General features: G+C 36.7%; 2 protein-coding genes across 2 annotated transcripts; one reads left to right on the forward strand and one right to left on the reverse strand.

Annotated features, from left to right (window-relative positions):
* Positions 1-1616: 1616 nt before the first annotated feature.
* On the forward strand, positions 1617-13232 carry LOC114456379 (adhesion G protein-coupled receptor F5-like). The gene is given in 17 exon segments (XM_028438099.1): positions 1617-1750; positions 2547-2595; positions 2707-2719; positions 2807-2941; positions 3038-3187; positions 3275-3381; positions 3461-3519; positions 4525-4649; positions 4847-5065; positions 7511-7760; positions 9233-9368; positions 10323-10813; positions 10816-10979; positions 10982-11661; positions 11738-11779; positions 12949-12984; positions 13059-13232. Coding segments are annotated over 17 exon segments (2724 nt in total). The 5' UTR covers positions 1617-1736; the 3' UTR covers positions 13113-13232.
* Positions 13227-16702, reverse strand: ankrd66 (ankyrin repeat domain 66). The gene is made up of 3 exons (XM_028438260.1): positions 16564-16702; positions 13577-13805; positions 13227-13483 (listed from the first exon to the last, which is right to left on the reverse strand). The coding sequence occupies exons 1-3, from the start codon at positions 16700-16702 to the stop codon at positions 13363-13365; spliced, it is 489 nt and encodes a 162-aa protein (XP_028294061.1). The 3' UTR covers positions 13227-13362.
* Between the last annotated feature and the right edge of the window lie 404 nt (positions 16703-17106).

A 17106-nucleotide genomic window follows, 5' to 3' on the forward strand; every position in this document is an offset into this window, starting at 1 on the left:
AAAGTTCAATTACAATTACTGAGCCTAAAGTAAATAACAACATAAAATTAGTTTTTCATCTCTTGGTTTCCTTGTTGAGCTTTCTAATCAATGAAAATATTGGTATTAATTGCCTTAATATTTTTAGTGTGGTAGTCAGTATACCCCCGATATATTTTTATTTCTATATTTTTTTCTAAATGGTAAAAAGGTAGCGGGAAAAGTTGATATTAAACATACTTTAATAATGATTAACTACATATGTGTGTAAGTCATAGAACTGTAACATGGTTCCTCAGGTTAGAGTTTAATTAAATTCTAAATGACCATTTTTTTTTTTTTTTTACATAATTTGTATACCAATTACTGTTACAAAGTAAATTTTCTGAACTCAAATACAATTCATCATAATTGTAATTGATCATCAATTACATGATTGAAATTATAATTCAACCCTGCCCTGCTTCACTGACAGTCAGAAAAAAGTCACATTTACTGTTTGTTTTATGTCAAATTTTTGACAACACGTGTATTTAAATAACTATATTTTCATTTCACTTTAAAATGATATGAAACATAATCCCAATGTGGACACTATTGATACAAAAGTGTTTTGTCAGTAAAAAAGGAAGGATTCTGACAGCAGAGTGTGACTGTTTAGCACAAAGTGAACACTTCATCCACAGTATAATACACTACTGTACATGTCACATTGCTGATTATCATGTGGTATCATTGGTTTATCTCACACTTCACTTATCATACCAGGAGTGTGAAGATATATCGATACGGCAATATATCGCAAACATTTTCCACTAAAATGTGCAGGTAGGTCTTCACAGAAATGTTGTCACTGTTTGTTGAAGGAACCAATATATTGTTTAATGGAATATTGCACTGTAATGGTGTCACTGGTAAGAAAGACCCTATGTTTTGTTTACAGAAATCACTATTGCAGATACTTATTTGTTTACATTGGTATGTTGACACTTATTTACAGAAATGTTGCACTAAAATAGTGTCACTGTTCATAGGACACTTTTTCAATTTATTGTCTTTCAGAGATATAAAATAAAAAATTGTATTTTTTAATAATTTTTTTTCTTGTTATGTCATAGATTATTGTAGATTGATTTTTGACCAATATATTGATAATCGTCTTATCATGAGATAATTGTTATCGTGAGCTTTGTATCGTGTATCGCATCGTATCGTGAGGTACCCAGAGGTTCCCACCCCTAATTCATACAATGACTGACTGACTTTAGCACTTGTGCTAATAAGAATCAATTTATGTCTAAAATTCTAACATATAAAAGCATAAGCAATGTATTTACCTTTTGTGAAGTATTCTAGTTAATCCAGGTGGTTTATTTTACACATGCATTATTCTTTTCACGCATTACAGTACGTTTAACTTCAGATGAATTGTTTTTAGGATATAGGTAAGACTTTATTAACATATGACCAAATGTAGCTTTTTGGAGACACTGAATTGTTAAATTATCAGGATAAAACTGACAGGTTGATTTTCATATTTTGAATTTATTACTTAATGGAAGTCTCTACCATGTAAATATGGACTCAGCCTTTATATATTTGGTTTTATGGCTGCGTAGCAAACAGTTCTGTAGAGAAACCATTCAGGCTCTGCTTTTGAAAGTCAAATTAAAGCTGCGTAACATCCTTTTCACTTTGCATGTGCCTCGGCTACAACCCCTAACCAGTTACTAATGTAGAGCTGTTCCCTGATGAGCATGAAGGAAAACAGGTTAGCCTGCTTTACTATTTCCACTGTCGTCTAATATTGTAGTTGTATTTCTACTCATTGACCACATATATGTGTTATTTTGAACAATATTCTCTGTAAATATCTGCACTTATGTATATGTATATGTTTTGTTATAGGTACATATTTTAGAGGTTGTTATTTATCCCTTTTTTATAATTTAGCGACACAAAAAGTCAGTTATAACAAATGTTGTCTAATATTGTAGTCTCATTAACCAAATGCACTGTGCTATTTGGAACAGTATTCTCTGTAAATGCACATCTGCGTTCATATGCATATGTTCTGTTGTTATAGGTACATATTTTAGAGGTCAACATTGTGTCATTTATCCCTTTTTTCTCTCATCATAGTTAGAATTTAGCAACACAAAAAGTCAACTATCACAAATTATTTTTCTGTTTTTATCGAGTTTGTTTAATGAACATTTGTCATTTTGAATTGTGTATCCACCCAAGATTTCCAGCTTCTTCTTCTTCTTTTTTTTTAGGGATTTAGAAATTATATTGCAAGTAAAAGGCCTGTAAATAAAAGATGTCTTGCTTTTATTTAAAAATGTTTTAATTAAGTATCACGTGGGAAACCGTCAGGCGTATCTGATTTATGTCGATTTCACACCAAAGCCGAGCATTAAGTGGAAACGATAATCAGTTTTTTTACAGTACAGTACACTGATGTATGTTTCATAGCTGTAGATGCTGCATGTTTAAAATATTTCTCAGACTTTGATTTTCTTTTTAGTTTAATGACTTTTTATATCTATTATTCTCACACACAGGATGTTGGTCTGTGTGCTTCTCTTGTTCCTGAACTACAACACCTGTCAGGTTTGTCGGTTTTTTTTTTGTTTTTTTTTGTTTTTTTTTACATAATTCCACAGAATAATGAAATAAAGAAAATATTCTCCTCATTGAAATAATTCATTTTGTATTTTACAGGCTTCTGAAAAAGGTATTTTTTAAACAAGCACATTGTTTGTACTTTTCTGGTCTTTACTGAGTTCATTATCTCTTAAAACCTTTGTTTTTTTCCCCTTAGCATCAGATAACTCCACACAAATGTATTACATTAAACTGAAAATCGATGCAAATGTACTTCCTAACATCAGTAAGATCCTGCAGCCGTTTGTGAGAGAAACCAACGTGCGAGTGGATGACCTTCGAGTGACGACAAGTAAAGATGTTTGTAACAATGACACACAGACAGACATCACACACTTTTGCTTTGTTTCCCTAACATACATTTGTCTTTTTTTTTAATTCCAATAAGTGTGTGAGAGTGACTCAGGGAGCACAAAGTGTGTGTGTGGGCCCTCACACAAGTGGAGCCAAAGTGTGTGTGGAGCTAATCTGTGCTGTGACCACAATGAATGCAACTTCCCGTCAAACTCTACCTATGTGTGTATGTTAAACTCCACAGGTAATTTCCTTACATTTATTACAGTATAAATACATGTGATCATGTGCAAAAGAATGAGAAATATCTGGACTTTTGTCTCATTTGCAGTCACTATCGCTGGTTCTTTAACTTTGGAGGGACAGAAGTACAAAGACTGCTTGACTCAAGTGACATCTATGGAATACAAGCACTGCAGTGACTCAGTATTAAATGAGGTACGAAAGAAAATATTATGTTTGAAAGTGATACATGATTTGAAATTATGGTTACCATCATCCTTTCTCTCACCTTCAGATGAAAAAAGTCTACAGCACATTGCGTGGATTTGATGTTTTAACGATTACGCAATTCAGGTAACTGCTCTAATAGTATGATAATAGTTTGATGGAGAAAATAATTTTGGGCAAATCAAGAAGAAAGTGTCTATTTGTACGGTTGCTGTACAGATAACCCTCGGTGCTATTGGTAGGGTTACCGAAGTACAAGTATGTAGCGTCTTAGGGTTAGCGTTAGGGTTAGGTTATAGCCCAATGTCGCAACAATTTTTAGTGTTAGGGTGAGGTTATAACCCACTATCGCAACAATTTCTAGGGTTAGGGTTAGGTTTAGTCTTAGTCACGTGACCTAAACTGGCCAAATAGGGGCACTGCGTACGGATAGAATGTCGATATATTGATACGGCAACCGAATGGATAGCCACTGCCAATCAAGAATATAGTCGAAATGTCAAGATTAAAGTCGAAATTTCGAAAAATAACCTCAAAATCCAATTTCCTGATAAAAGTCGTAGGTTTGCTGTCAAAGTCAAATCTACGGAAGCAGACTAGGGCCAATTCACCATATACGACAACAGTCTGCATCAAAACTGGCCCTAATCTGTTTCCGTAGCTCCTCAATAGCCACAGATGGACTGAATGCTCCATCTCTTTCAAACTTGACTGGTTTTTCCTTCTGAACAGATTAAGCCTTTGGCAATATCTCTTCAAAGCCATTCAAGAAATTACAATGCAGTGTTTATGAGCTTTAAAAGAAATAATCTCTTATTCAATCCAACTTTGAAGTATAGTTTAATGCATTAATCGATACACAACATTTTGTAGAAGGCCACGATCTGCTGTTTGTTGTCATTTGGTGAATTGGCCGTCTTCAGCTTCCCGAGATTTGATTCATTAGCAGACCTTCGACTTTTATCACAACATGGTATTTTGAGTTCATTTTCAAAATTTTGACTTAAATCTCGACATTTCGACTTTATTCTTGATTTGGCCCAAATTCTCTTCCGTATAATCATAATTGCAGTGTTTTTTGGGGCTTTGGAAGTTGAGCTACTGAGAATAAATCTGTTTTTTCACCCACAGGTTTGGTAGTGTGATCGTAGATTTTGAAATGACAATTGTTTCTGGCATCAAAGCAGAAGAATTGATAGAAAAATCACAACGTTTGGCTGAAAGTCTGTCAGGTTCCGTATATTTGGAGACCACAGGTAACTAATGACAACCAATGGAAAGGAAATCCAACGGAAACATATTTGTTTTTCCACAAATCCAGTTTTTATATTATCAATCTATTCCAATTGGATTTACATATTTAGTAACAATCATCTTGCTCAGTAGTTTTGATAGAAAGTATTTTAAAATGTGTCTTTGGACTGATGCTGACTGATCGTGGTGTTTCCCACAGGTATGGTTCATTTAACCATGCCACCTGAGCCTGTGTGTTACCAGGACACCGTGGACCTGCTGTGCACATCACAGGAGAACCTGAAAGCCCAACCACAGTGGTTCCTCAGAAAGCAGGAGGACATCTTTGACATAACCACAGGCACCGTTTCAGACGTGATGATCCTCCAGCCCACGCAGACCAAAATCACACTGAGTGGCGTCTCACGTCTGTGGGCAGGTACACTTCATGTGGGCTCTCACATTCTCTACTAGTATACACATTTCTACTGCTCTACCATAGGTACAAACATTAACAATATGATCATCAACATTCAATGATAAAAGAGTTTGCCCTTGTTTTTAGGTTAATACTATTGCTCTGGTTAATGCTCGGTTAGTGCTAATGCTAGGTTAATGTTATTAAGTTAATGCTAATGCTAGGCTAATGCTAAGTAGAGGCTGGATCCTTTCAACACATGCACGTAGACGACGTCACTTCCTTCACTCGCAATCCTTACGACAGAGCTGCTGGGACGTGATATTTAAATGTAAACCTACCATACGACGTTTGTTAAATATTTTCATACTACACTGTGACTGTTTTGTGGTGTTTTTAATTGTTAATAAAAAAATGTAAAAAAACCCAAAAAACGAATAAGAACACAATGCACAACATTGACAATTAAAAACCAAACAGAAAAATAAAATCAAAACCAAAATAAATGGGAATTCGCTCAAAACATAAATTACTAATTTGTTTTAAATAGCAGGGTTTCAACCTTTAAACTAGTACACAAACTGCCGTAAAATAGGCGACCGGATGGAGACGCGTTTCACTCGTACGTTGGAAGGATCCGAAACGATCAGTCCCGTGAAAGGATTGGGCACTGACAGCTAGGTTCATTCTAATTCTAGTTAATGATAATGCTAGCCGAATGCTACTGCTAGGTGAATTCTAATGCTAGAGTAATGCTAATGTTAGGCTAATGCTATTACTAGGTTAATGCTAATGCTGATACTAGCTAGCTAATGCTATTTAATGCTAAGCTAATGGAGTGTGACACGAGCCAGCAAGTACATCCTCACTTTGATTTTCTTTAGGAAATGCAAATCTTTTCTAGACAGCTGTGTAATATTTTAATATAAGTTTTAGACTCTTGTCAGAAATGAGAAGGAATTAACTGATCCGTTTAAAGGCGGGCAGACACTGTGCAATTTTTTCAATTGTTTTACTCCACTCCAGCTGATATTGTGCGACTCAATTGCAGAGTCTGAATGTGCGCAGCTCACGATTCATATTCTCACACTGTACGGACCGACGCTCTGACACGATCTGACTGCTCACACTGTACGTCCATACACGACACATCGGGGTTTTGTTTCCGGAAATGCAACGTACAAATGAGAAGAAGAACGCTGAAGCGTCGCCATTAAAATAGAAGAAAAAGAACCCAGAAGTAGAGAGAAACTCACAAATCTCAGCAGAAAGAGCTTTAAAAAAGGAAAAGCGGCACAGACGTGAGAAGTACGGCCCATCAATTTCACAGCGGTGCTAGGGTGTTCACGCATGTGCAGTGTGAGAGTTTAAGGTAAGCCGGTCCATGGCACTGCTTCAACAGTGATACCCTCACGAGGAGCGACCAGGATTTCAAACGTTTGATTTTCTTACGACCATACGATTGCTGATTGGGAGCTGGTCGTGAGGTGTTAATCGCTTCTCGTGACCCCATATTACATGTTGCACGACAAACAATTTAGCCCAGACTCGGCCGGGTCCCAAAAACAGACGCACAAGTCAAAAATCGGCTCAAAATGGGCCAAAAATAGCATAGTGTATGCCTGCCTTAAAGGCCTTGATTCCAGATTTTGACCTTCAACACCATTCCCCTAGGTTCTTTGTTAATATGATCTTTGATGGTGTTAGTGTGGAGACCGTATCAATTAGATCAGGGATGGGCAACTTTTATCACAGCGGAGAGGCCACAAAAATGTGATAACATTGTCAGCATAATGACCAATCAGAGGATTAATACAGGAAAGGACAAAAGGGTTTTATCTAGTTGTCGTTTCGTGTGTTTTGTCTTATGTATTTTTTGTTGTTTTCGAGGTTTTTTTTATTGCTGTTTTGTTGTTTTTTAGGTCAATTTGTAAAATTTTTGTGGTCATTTTGTATGTTTTTGGAAAAATTTGTACTTTAAAAAAAAAATGTTTCGTGGTCTGTTGTAATTTTGAATATTTTTCTGTAATTGTGTATGTTTCTTGGAATCGCTGGTGAATTTTGTTGCTGTTTTTGGGAGCCCTTTAGTGTATTGTTTCCGTTTTTTTCCCATTTTGTACATTTAAAGAAAAAAATTGTTTTTTTTCATCTTTTCCGTGTATATCGATGTAGTTTTGTATGGTTTCAATTATTGTTTGTATATTGTTCTGTTCATTTTGTGTGTTTTTGTTGTCATTTGTTTTTGCAGTCCCTTTGTGTATTTTTGTTGTCGTTTTGTATACTTTTCTGTTTTTTATTTTATTTTTTTTTTATTTATTTGTGGAAAGCCCCTTGAGATGTAACATCTCGTTTTTGGGACTCATTCTGTGTCATTTACTCGGGGGCCACACAAAATTAGACAATGGCCCCCCAGATGTCCATGTTTTATTAGATTGTTGTGCTCTATCCTGTTTGTTGCTTTCTTAGGGGAATACATATGTGTGTACCAACAAAGGAATGGTCGTAACATAATATCGCACAAAGCAACCGCTAAAATGGATGTTGCCCTCCTGCCCAACGTTGACACCTCCACTGATCCACAGTTTCCTCGCTGTAGGAAAAGCTCAGAGGTCCTGAACCTCAGAGCCAAATGTGAGGTGTTACTAAGCAGCGAACGTTACAAACACACGGGTGACCTGGGAAGGAGACGGCATCACACAGCAGTCGTCGTTCATTGGTGAGTAATGTGTTGTACGCTCCTCCGTAGTAAAAACCTTTGTCTATTGAGAACAGTGTTAAAAGCAGTGCAGCATGTGGTTCTCCATCTCTTCAGTAAAGACACAGAAGTTTTCACAGCTGACACAATCATTGCCTGTGATGGAAAATAGTGCTGCTGATTCTACACAAGTGTTCTGCGTGTTTAGAAACCGGTGCAGTCAGGGAGCTGAGGGTTTCAATTCCCATCATTCATATACGGTACGTTTCCACTCAAATCCAACTCTGAGCTGACTTTCCTCAAACGTTCTTCAATAAAACATGGAACCCATGAATATTGTGAATGATTATTTCCTACTTGAAAACAGATGAAGACATTTTTTGCGCGGCTGAAGGTGACTGGGGCAACACCAAGGCTGGTTACACTGCAGTGTTAAAGTGTGAGAACACAGCTGGACTGAGACAAAGGAAATGCAGGTGAGAACATAACATCTGGGAACACCGTTATGTTTACATTCACTCCTAAAATCTGGACTTAGATTAGATTAGATATTTTTATTGTCACTGTACAAGTACAACAAAATACGGTTGGAGCAATCCAGTAGATGCCATATGAAAATTATACAAGTTTACAAAACACTATATTCATATTTACAAATAAGTATAAATAGACAGCGTGCAGCTAAAATATACAAGTTTGAAAGTGACAAGTGCTGAATAAATATATTGCATTTAGTTCTGGGATACATTTGCATATAAGGATATGAATATGGATCAATAATAGGCTGGAAAACAAGTCATTTCAATATTAATACGCCCTTGTTTGCACTCCCACGTATCGTGATGTATACATTATGTAATGCACCAACAATGTCTAAGCAATAACATATCAGTCCCTGCAGGAGCTTCACTTCTACATTTCCTTGATTTTGTGACCAATTATTATTCAATTTGGGGAAATTTTGTGAATTATTTTGAGGAAAATTGCATACATTTGATTAAAACTAACTGCCATCATGAAATATAAGCACAGGAAAACTGTGAGGCCTGCAAATATTGTGGAGTTTCATTGAATTTGTGTATTTGGAGGGACTGAGATATCTACAACTGTATTAGTTGGTAATTTACACATTGATTCATGTTTTTCTCTGTACTTTCCTCTGAATTTGGCCCTCCGGGCCTTGAGATTGATACTTTTTAATTTTAAGCATGTAGGGATGCTGGGTGGGGGATTGATGACTGATTTTGCCATTTCAGCCTCAAAGGAAAATGGCGGGAGGAGGAGTCAGCATGTGTTCTCTTTGAGCTGGACAGTGTGTTGCAAAGCTCATTGGTACGTGTCACATTCACTACAATAACAAATACCAACATATAAACAAAGCTATATGAAATGATCCGTTGCATTAAAAACTCAGTCCCGAGTGTTTACAGTGTCACTGTTGCTAACAGATTGCAGACATCGGACTCGGCTCATTGAATGATAATGCCGCCCAGGCCTTTTCCCCGCCTGGAGAACGTCACCGCTGAAACACACGCCATCAACTCCTATGCTAACATGAATGTATCCGTCAGTGTGTTAAGCACTTTGGGAGAAAAGCTGCACAGCATAAATAATAAATCCACCACTGATGTAAGTATCGCTGATGTTGCAACTGTATTTGTTTTTACGAGGGTAAGATACTGTAACCAAAGAGTTTTTAAGGTAAGAAAGAAACATGTAGCTTATTCCAAAGTCACGTGGGAAATAACATGTTTTAATCTTTTTTATACCAGTGATTTATAACTATGTACAGATGCGACTTTGTAGAAAACAGTGTTTACTTGTAATGCAGGCCTATACTGTATTGTGACAAATTATTGAAACCAAATGTCAGATGCATTTTAGCTTTTTTTATTTTATTAAGGATCAATATTTTCTACAAATCCCAAACTCATGTCAAAAAATCTGAATGCTCCTACTAGGGCTAGGCGATATGGACAAAACCTCATATCTCAATGTTTTTTTCTGAAAATGGCGATATACGATATCTATATTTTGAACTCAAAGTTTGACCAGAATGATAATTCATGGTTTAATTTGCTGATGCAAAATGCCACACAGGCACATTTATTATCAAACAGGTGCATAATGTGTGTCACTTTTGCCTTTTTCTCCTGTAAGGGACAGTTCTGTAGTGTGGCTTGTTTAGGGGAAGGTCTGGGTTAGGACGCACTCAGAAATCCATCTAACAGTGATTTTAATGCTGTTCTGAGAAGTAGTGAAAGCAGCGACTCCTTAAACAAGAGTTTTAATACAAAACAAGGTGTATATATAAGTGATATTGTAATTTTCTATATCGCCAAAATGGAAAATTTTATATATCGCCCAGCTCTAACTCCTACTTTTTCTTTGTGGCTCAGTTCTATAGGATGTTTGAAGATACTTTTTTTTTTTTTTTTTTTTTTAAAAAACAGTATTTCTAATGGAACACTATATTTTTTAGATATTATTTAACTACCAGTACTTTTGGCGTATGATGAGTCTTAAATTGCAATCTGTGTAATTCCCTACCGTACACATCTTTAATCCTGTCTTTCTTTGTAGAACGCTCTGGAGTCATTCAGTAATCTGTTGGAAAAGTCACTCGAAAAATCATGGAAAACATCCATTCATGAAATCAACTCCTCATTGGCTGAGAGATACCTGAGTTCAGTTGAACAGTTACTCAACATAGTGAATATTACGCATGCCAGTAAAAAGTCCAACATAGAGTTTTTTACATGCAATCACTCACGGTCTAACTGTGACAGCTCTGTGTTAAATGTCAACATCAGCTTCAGGAGCTCAGGCCAAGGCAGGGTAAAAACAGCTGGATTCAAACAGCTGGACAGCTACTTGCCTTACAATAACACTGAAGGTTACACGACCCCAACAGTATTGTTGTGTCAGCAGCAACTGCTCACACAAACAGAGACCAAATGGAGATCCACGATCGACTTTTCCGTTTTCCATCCCGAGGCCTCCCCACGTGGACATGAAGTTGTGTTTGGTGGGACAGCAGCATCAGGCAGTGGTCCACCCGTGGCTGTAAGTGGGCCGTCCTTCCAATGAGGGTGCGCTGCATTTGTAGCCACTTGTCCTCTTCCTCCATCCTCATGTCAAGGTACCCTTTGGAAATCCCATGGATGTCGGAGATACACTTTTGTGGACTGTCGGTTTCTGTCCATCTCACTCATCATCACTATCCGATTGAACTCATCGTCTGAACGATGTGGTGACGACAAATACTTTATATCTCTGCGACACACGGCCAACTGTGAACATTTCCATCTGTCTGCTGGTGGCAGATTCCTTTTTTTTGGCGTCCTCCAAGCCACGTGATATTCCACAGATCTGGTGTCAAACCTTTGTGGTGCTAAAGCACTTCTGCTACCTGGCCATGTTCTTCTGGATGTTGAGTCTGAGCTGTGCGCTGCTCCACCAGGCTGTTTTTCTGTTCCACACGGTGAGCAGAAAGAACTACCTGAGGTTCTCAGTGGTGCTTGGGTACGTTTGTCCTTTGGTCATAGTCTTTGTCTCGTTTCTTACCAACGGGGGCGGTGCTGAAGGCCAGTACTTCTCCAGAGACACGTGTTGGCTGGTGTACAACGGCCTGATGAAAGGATCTATCTATTGCTTCCTCATACCAGTTGGCATCATTGTTTTTGTTAACGTCTTCTCCATGCTGGTGGTAATCGTGAAGCTTTTGAACCACCCGAGTACAGAGAAAGTCCATGTGAAGGAGAAAATGGCTGCCAAAACGATCATGAGATCAGTGATAATTCTGACTCCTATTTTTGGAGTGACTTGGATCACTGGCTTTGCTGTGATGCTTCTTGATCTCACGAATGGACCAATCGCCCTCGCAGTCAATTATATCTTTGTGTTGATGAATGCATTCCAGGTAGGGAGTATTTGCACATTAACCCTACATCATTAACACCAAGGAAAAGTATGATTTATTTGTTTGATGTTTCCAGGGTTTGTTCATTTTGTTGACTACGGCTCCAGCGGACCATATGGTAAGAACCAGCTGACGTCAATCACCATCACTGATGTATTTTTTAATGACTTATATATCTTTAAGTAAAGTTTTATTTATTTGATTGGAACAGTGCATGTTAATGGACATACATTAATAAAAAAAAAATACATGAATGTAAACACGCCAGAATGTATCCAGTGAATAATTTCCATCTGTTGTCCCAAATGGGGCCGAGGTCACAAAGGGCTGGGGTCACATGGGGCTATATACAAAATAAGACAGTAAACCCTACACAAATACATGAAGTCTGACATTTGGCTGTCATTATTATGACAAGACACCTGTCATGAGCATGAATATGGTGTCATGACCCTAACCCTAACCCAGGGTTGGGGTCAATTATATTTTTCAGTTACAATTACGTTTTTAATTACCCATGTTCAATTACAATTCAATCATGATTACAGTGACCAGCATTTTTTTTCCAATTATAATTAGATTACAATTATTTTATCCATAGAAAGTCCATTATAATTACGTTCTCAATTACTGAAGTTCAATTACAATTAATCACAAATACTGAGCTGAAAATAATTAACCTAATAAAAGTTAACCTCTCTCTTGCATTAGCTTCTCATTATGATAACGGGTCCTGAATCAACTGTAAAATACCCTAGAAACAAATATCTATCACCTTATTTCTTTTCCATCTATTGGTTAAGTTGTTAGGCGTCCTAATCAATGAAAATATAGTTTTTAATATTTTTGGTGAGGACATCTGAGCCTTTGTGTCAGTATACCCTGAGATTTAAATATTTTTTTAAATCGTAAAATGTGGAACAGCTTGATATGCAACATAATCTAATAATTATCTACATATGTGTAGAACTGTACATAGAAACTGTAACATGGTTCACAGTTTTGAGTAGGAAAAGAAAGAAAATGAAAGAAAGAAAAGAGAAAGAAGACGCTATTTATGCTAATGACTAATGAAAATGTATGTATAAAACTTCAAGTTAAAGTGTTACCAACTTATATATCAATGGCACAAAAAAGAACATGTTTCATTTATATTAGATTAAAAAACTAATTTAATCATCACGACTGTTTGGTATTTCTGTCATATGTAGTAATATATATTTAGTAGTGAGAGTGTCTGGTGTCTTTGACAGATGTTTAATTATTTTTTTTTACTATAATTTTCAGACTCGTGAAGCACTGCGAAAGCGTTTGAAGATAAAAGTAAGTGAATTCTACCTTATCCATGAATAAATCAAGCACCTTGGTTTGTCCATTTTATTTTTTCTACTTTAAAGGCACCACAAACATCCACAAGCATCGGCTCTATAATGTTGGATCCAAGAGAGTAGTGAACATGAACTTCAGCCTGAAACAGACATTGAAAATCTTTTTTTTTTTGTTATTAGTCTTGAATGTACAGTATAATACTCTGCAACTGTCTTAACATTTTTATTTGTGGCTCCACATTAAACAGAACACTGATAATAAATATGACTGTGAATCATTAATGTATTAGGATCCTTAGCAGTGAAGTAGAGTCTCAAAGGCTACAATAACTGTTTTGCACACGCTTTATTGGGGGGTAAATAAAAGCAGATTTTATGTCTCAATGCTGGTGTGTGCTTCTCTATGTGCCTCCTGCCACTCCTCATCACTTTCATCCAGTGCAATCCCATTTTCCGCTGCCATCTTACTGTAGGCCTGGGCCTCCTGCTCTGCTCTACAACACAGAGGAATAATAAATAATTTACCTCACCGTATGTGTGCAGAAATCACATTTCAGTTGTCATGAATGAGCTGATACAAGTCAAACCTTTTTAAAAACTGGACACAGTCTTGGTGTCCATATATTTCAGCCAGACGCACAGGTTTGTCTCCACAGTAGTTCTTCTTGTCTATGGGTGCATGGAGGGAGTGCAGCAGGCGCAGCACGGACAAGTGGCCCAACTCTGCAGCGAAATGTGCAGGAGTCCATCCGTGCACTGTCCTCAGGCCCAGCCGGGCTCCGTGCTCACTGAGCATCCTCACCGTCTCTGTATGTCCTAAAGAAAAAAAGCACACACTGCAGAAAGCGGTTTTAGCATACATTTAATAACTGATATTAACGGAGTTAAGCTCTAATAGTGCTCATATTGGAAGTACATGTACTCAATTTTGGTTTAAAGCAGAACTAAGTAGCTTTTTCACCTTAATAAAATCCTTCTCATAGTCCCTATGAGGGGTAATACAAGTGTTTATGGGGTGATTGGGGGCTCTTTCATCTCTTCCTGCTTTCTCTGGCCAGAAAACCACACTTGCAACTTTTCCTGCCTTCAACCCGGTGGCAAGATGTACTGCTTTTACGGCAGCCCAATACAAAGCTATAATGCTAGATTGTGACCAGCCCCATGGCTGCACACGGTTGTCTACAAATTCACTTTTTTCAAACTTATATCATGCAGGAGCCAGTAAAAAAAAGGCATAGAAAACACCTTTGTCCGAGGAACAAAGCAACTCCATGCAGTGACGGTTCAGCAGCAGCACACAGCAATCACACACACTTGTCACGGCAACAGGCACGCACACACACTTGCAACCCAGTGCTCCATCAGGCAGCACACACACAAATACCAATCTATCCATCCATCGGGGTGTTGGAGTTTTTACGACAATGACATAACCAAAAGGTTCCTTTAGGGGGAGCGCAAGTTACTTAGCTCTGCTTTACTAATTGGCAAGTAGAATACTAGGTGCGCTAAAACAGATACCGGCTTGCCATTGGCTTTCAAAAATCAACACCAAACAGGGTGATGCATTTGGCTATAATCCCTTCTACTTAATTTACAATAGGTCAACTAGAACTAGTGAATCTTTTACCTTTACTAGTACTACTATTAGATTAAAATGTGTTAGTATAGTTAAAATTGAAAGCTTGATTAGTATTCCTAGTCACAAACAATTCTACCAGTAGGCAATTTAGTATTACTAGTGATATCTGTCCACACTAGAGCGTCAAAAACTGTAGTTTACAAGTAAACAAAATTTTCATGTACTAGTACTCAAAATCTCATGAATAGCATGAGTAGAGTGTTTTTAGTCTACTAGTAAAGACAAAATATGAAATAGTAATTTCACACTGGTACTTTACTTTCACTAGTTGGCCTACTATGAGTAGTGATATTTTTTCCTTTAGTATTAGTGTACTCATGCAATCTTAAACCAAAATGAAGTACATGTATTCCAAATTAAGTACGAGTAGCAACTTTTTTTTTTGTTTTTAAATTAATGCTCAAAACAGCTGTCTGATATAGTCTTTAATATCTCTTAGTAAAGGCAAAAGTCTTGATTACAAGCCACCACAATAAGGAATACCTGAATATATTTAACAAAAAAACTAAACAAAAACTGTAGGCTATGTTATAGTGTAGGTTTGTTTATTGCATCAACTTCAGCCTTAACATAATTGGGATAAAAATAGTTAATTTAAAAATGAATTAAAGTGTATTATACAAAATGTTTTGAGCAAGAATTTGGTTAAAACATTTGTAGAGGTGATTGCATGTGTTGGAGCAGGACATCTTGACCGTGTCTGACCTTTGGGTTTTTTTTTTTGCTAATAAAAAAAAAAAAAATAAGTCAGCAGGGAAGAACTGTTGTTGAAAGAAATTAGCAACATTGTTTTTCACATTTATAGTTAAAAAAAAAAGAGTTGTTTTTCAAATGTGTGATAACATCCTCTATCCGTCTGTAAAACAAGTTTACCGCCTGGTACAAATAATGAAACAATCTAAAATAAAAGGGAAAATTCATAATTATTTATATTTCATGGGCCATTTTTCCAATCCAGCCAACAGTAGATCAAATGGGTGCCTAAACTCACAGGTTTGATACCTCTTGTGTAATATTATGACACATAATGCAGTAACCAATATAAAATGTTTACTTGTATGGTAAGCAGTTAAATGTGCATCCAGTTTCCCAACAAATGTTTGTGTTATTTAAGGAAACAATGTGATTAATAAAATACTGTATGCATTACAAGCACTGTAATAATGTCTAGCTCAAAGATAGTGGGGACCACAAAACTGTCTGATTCTAACACTGCATTAATATTAAGATCAGCATTTGAAAAAAATCAGTCTGAGCAAAACAAGAAATCATTGAAACAATGTTTCTGTTGTTGCTTTGTGTTTTTCTAAGTTTTTGAATTTCTGTAGTTTTGTGTATTTTGTCATCGTGATGTGTGTTCTCAAAGTAATTATGTGTTGTCATTTTTGGTATTCATCATCCTTTTGTGTATTTTTTGTGAAATTTGTCACTGTAATTCTGTGGATTTAATTTGGACACCGCTCAAAATTAGACCTCGGGTAGCATGTAGTCCCTTGGTTGCCAGTTCTCCTGGTTCGGTCTGGTCTCTAAAATTACTCAAAATTTAAATAGAAATACATTTTGTAAATTTTACAATAGAAAAGTCAGTATTTCCAAGTTAGTGACTTGTTTTGCCAACATCCAGTCCCACCATCATTGTCATCAGTACATTTATTTATAGCTTTTATTAACCATCTTACCCATGTTCTCTCTGGGGCTTTGGTAAGACATTCAGGGTGACTGAGATGTTGATTTTTTTTTTTTTTTTTTTTAAAAAGTGACTTTAAACTACCAAACTGCTAAATCCTGACCTCAACTGTAATTAGTTAATCACATTAGTGAAAAACTTGGTTTATTTGCACAAGTTTTGTAACAGCAGTAATATGAGACAAGCAGGTGCATTTGAAAACAAACATACTGCAAATAAAAGCTAAATGATCGATCATCAGCTACCTTTAGCTGCAGCCCAGTGCAGAGGGGTTTTGTTGCTCCAGTCGATGTCTCTTTGGTTGGGGTCACATTTTTGCTTCTTTAGAAGCTGCAACACTTGATCCAAATCCCCTATAGCTGCAGCTTGATGTAACTCCGCCATGTCAACACAATGGGTTACCAAGCAACCGTGGATAAACATTTCCCTGAGCAACATTAGGCCGTGAGGCTGCTGCATGTGCAGGACAGACCTTTACAGTGTGCATCACATTGAGAAATAAATAATCCAATCCCTCAATTTGATGTTCTAAGCAATTATTTTAACCTAAATATTGATTTTGACTAGACTGTAGCACATGATTTACTGCTACAATTCAAAGATGTAAAACCATTCATCATTTGCACACAAGGTTTAAAACATTAAAGCATACAAAGTATTTGTCCATCATAGTTTAAATTTACAATAACTAAATTTGTGTCATGTTGGTGGTCACTTTCAGACACTGTCCAAGTTTTTGAAGTTGTGACAAATAAATCCAAGGGTTAAATAACTATTAAATTATGATT

This window comes from Gouania willdenowi, chromosome 22 (genome assembly GCF_900634775.1).
Source record: "Gouania willdenowi chromosome 22, fGouWil2.1, whole genome shotgun sequence".
Classification (NCBI taxonomy): Eukaryota; Metazoa; Chordata; class Actinopteri; order Blenniiformes; family Gobiesocidae; genus Gouania; species Gouania willdenowi.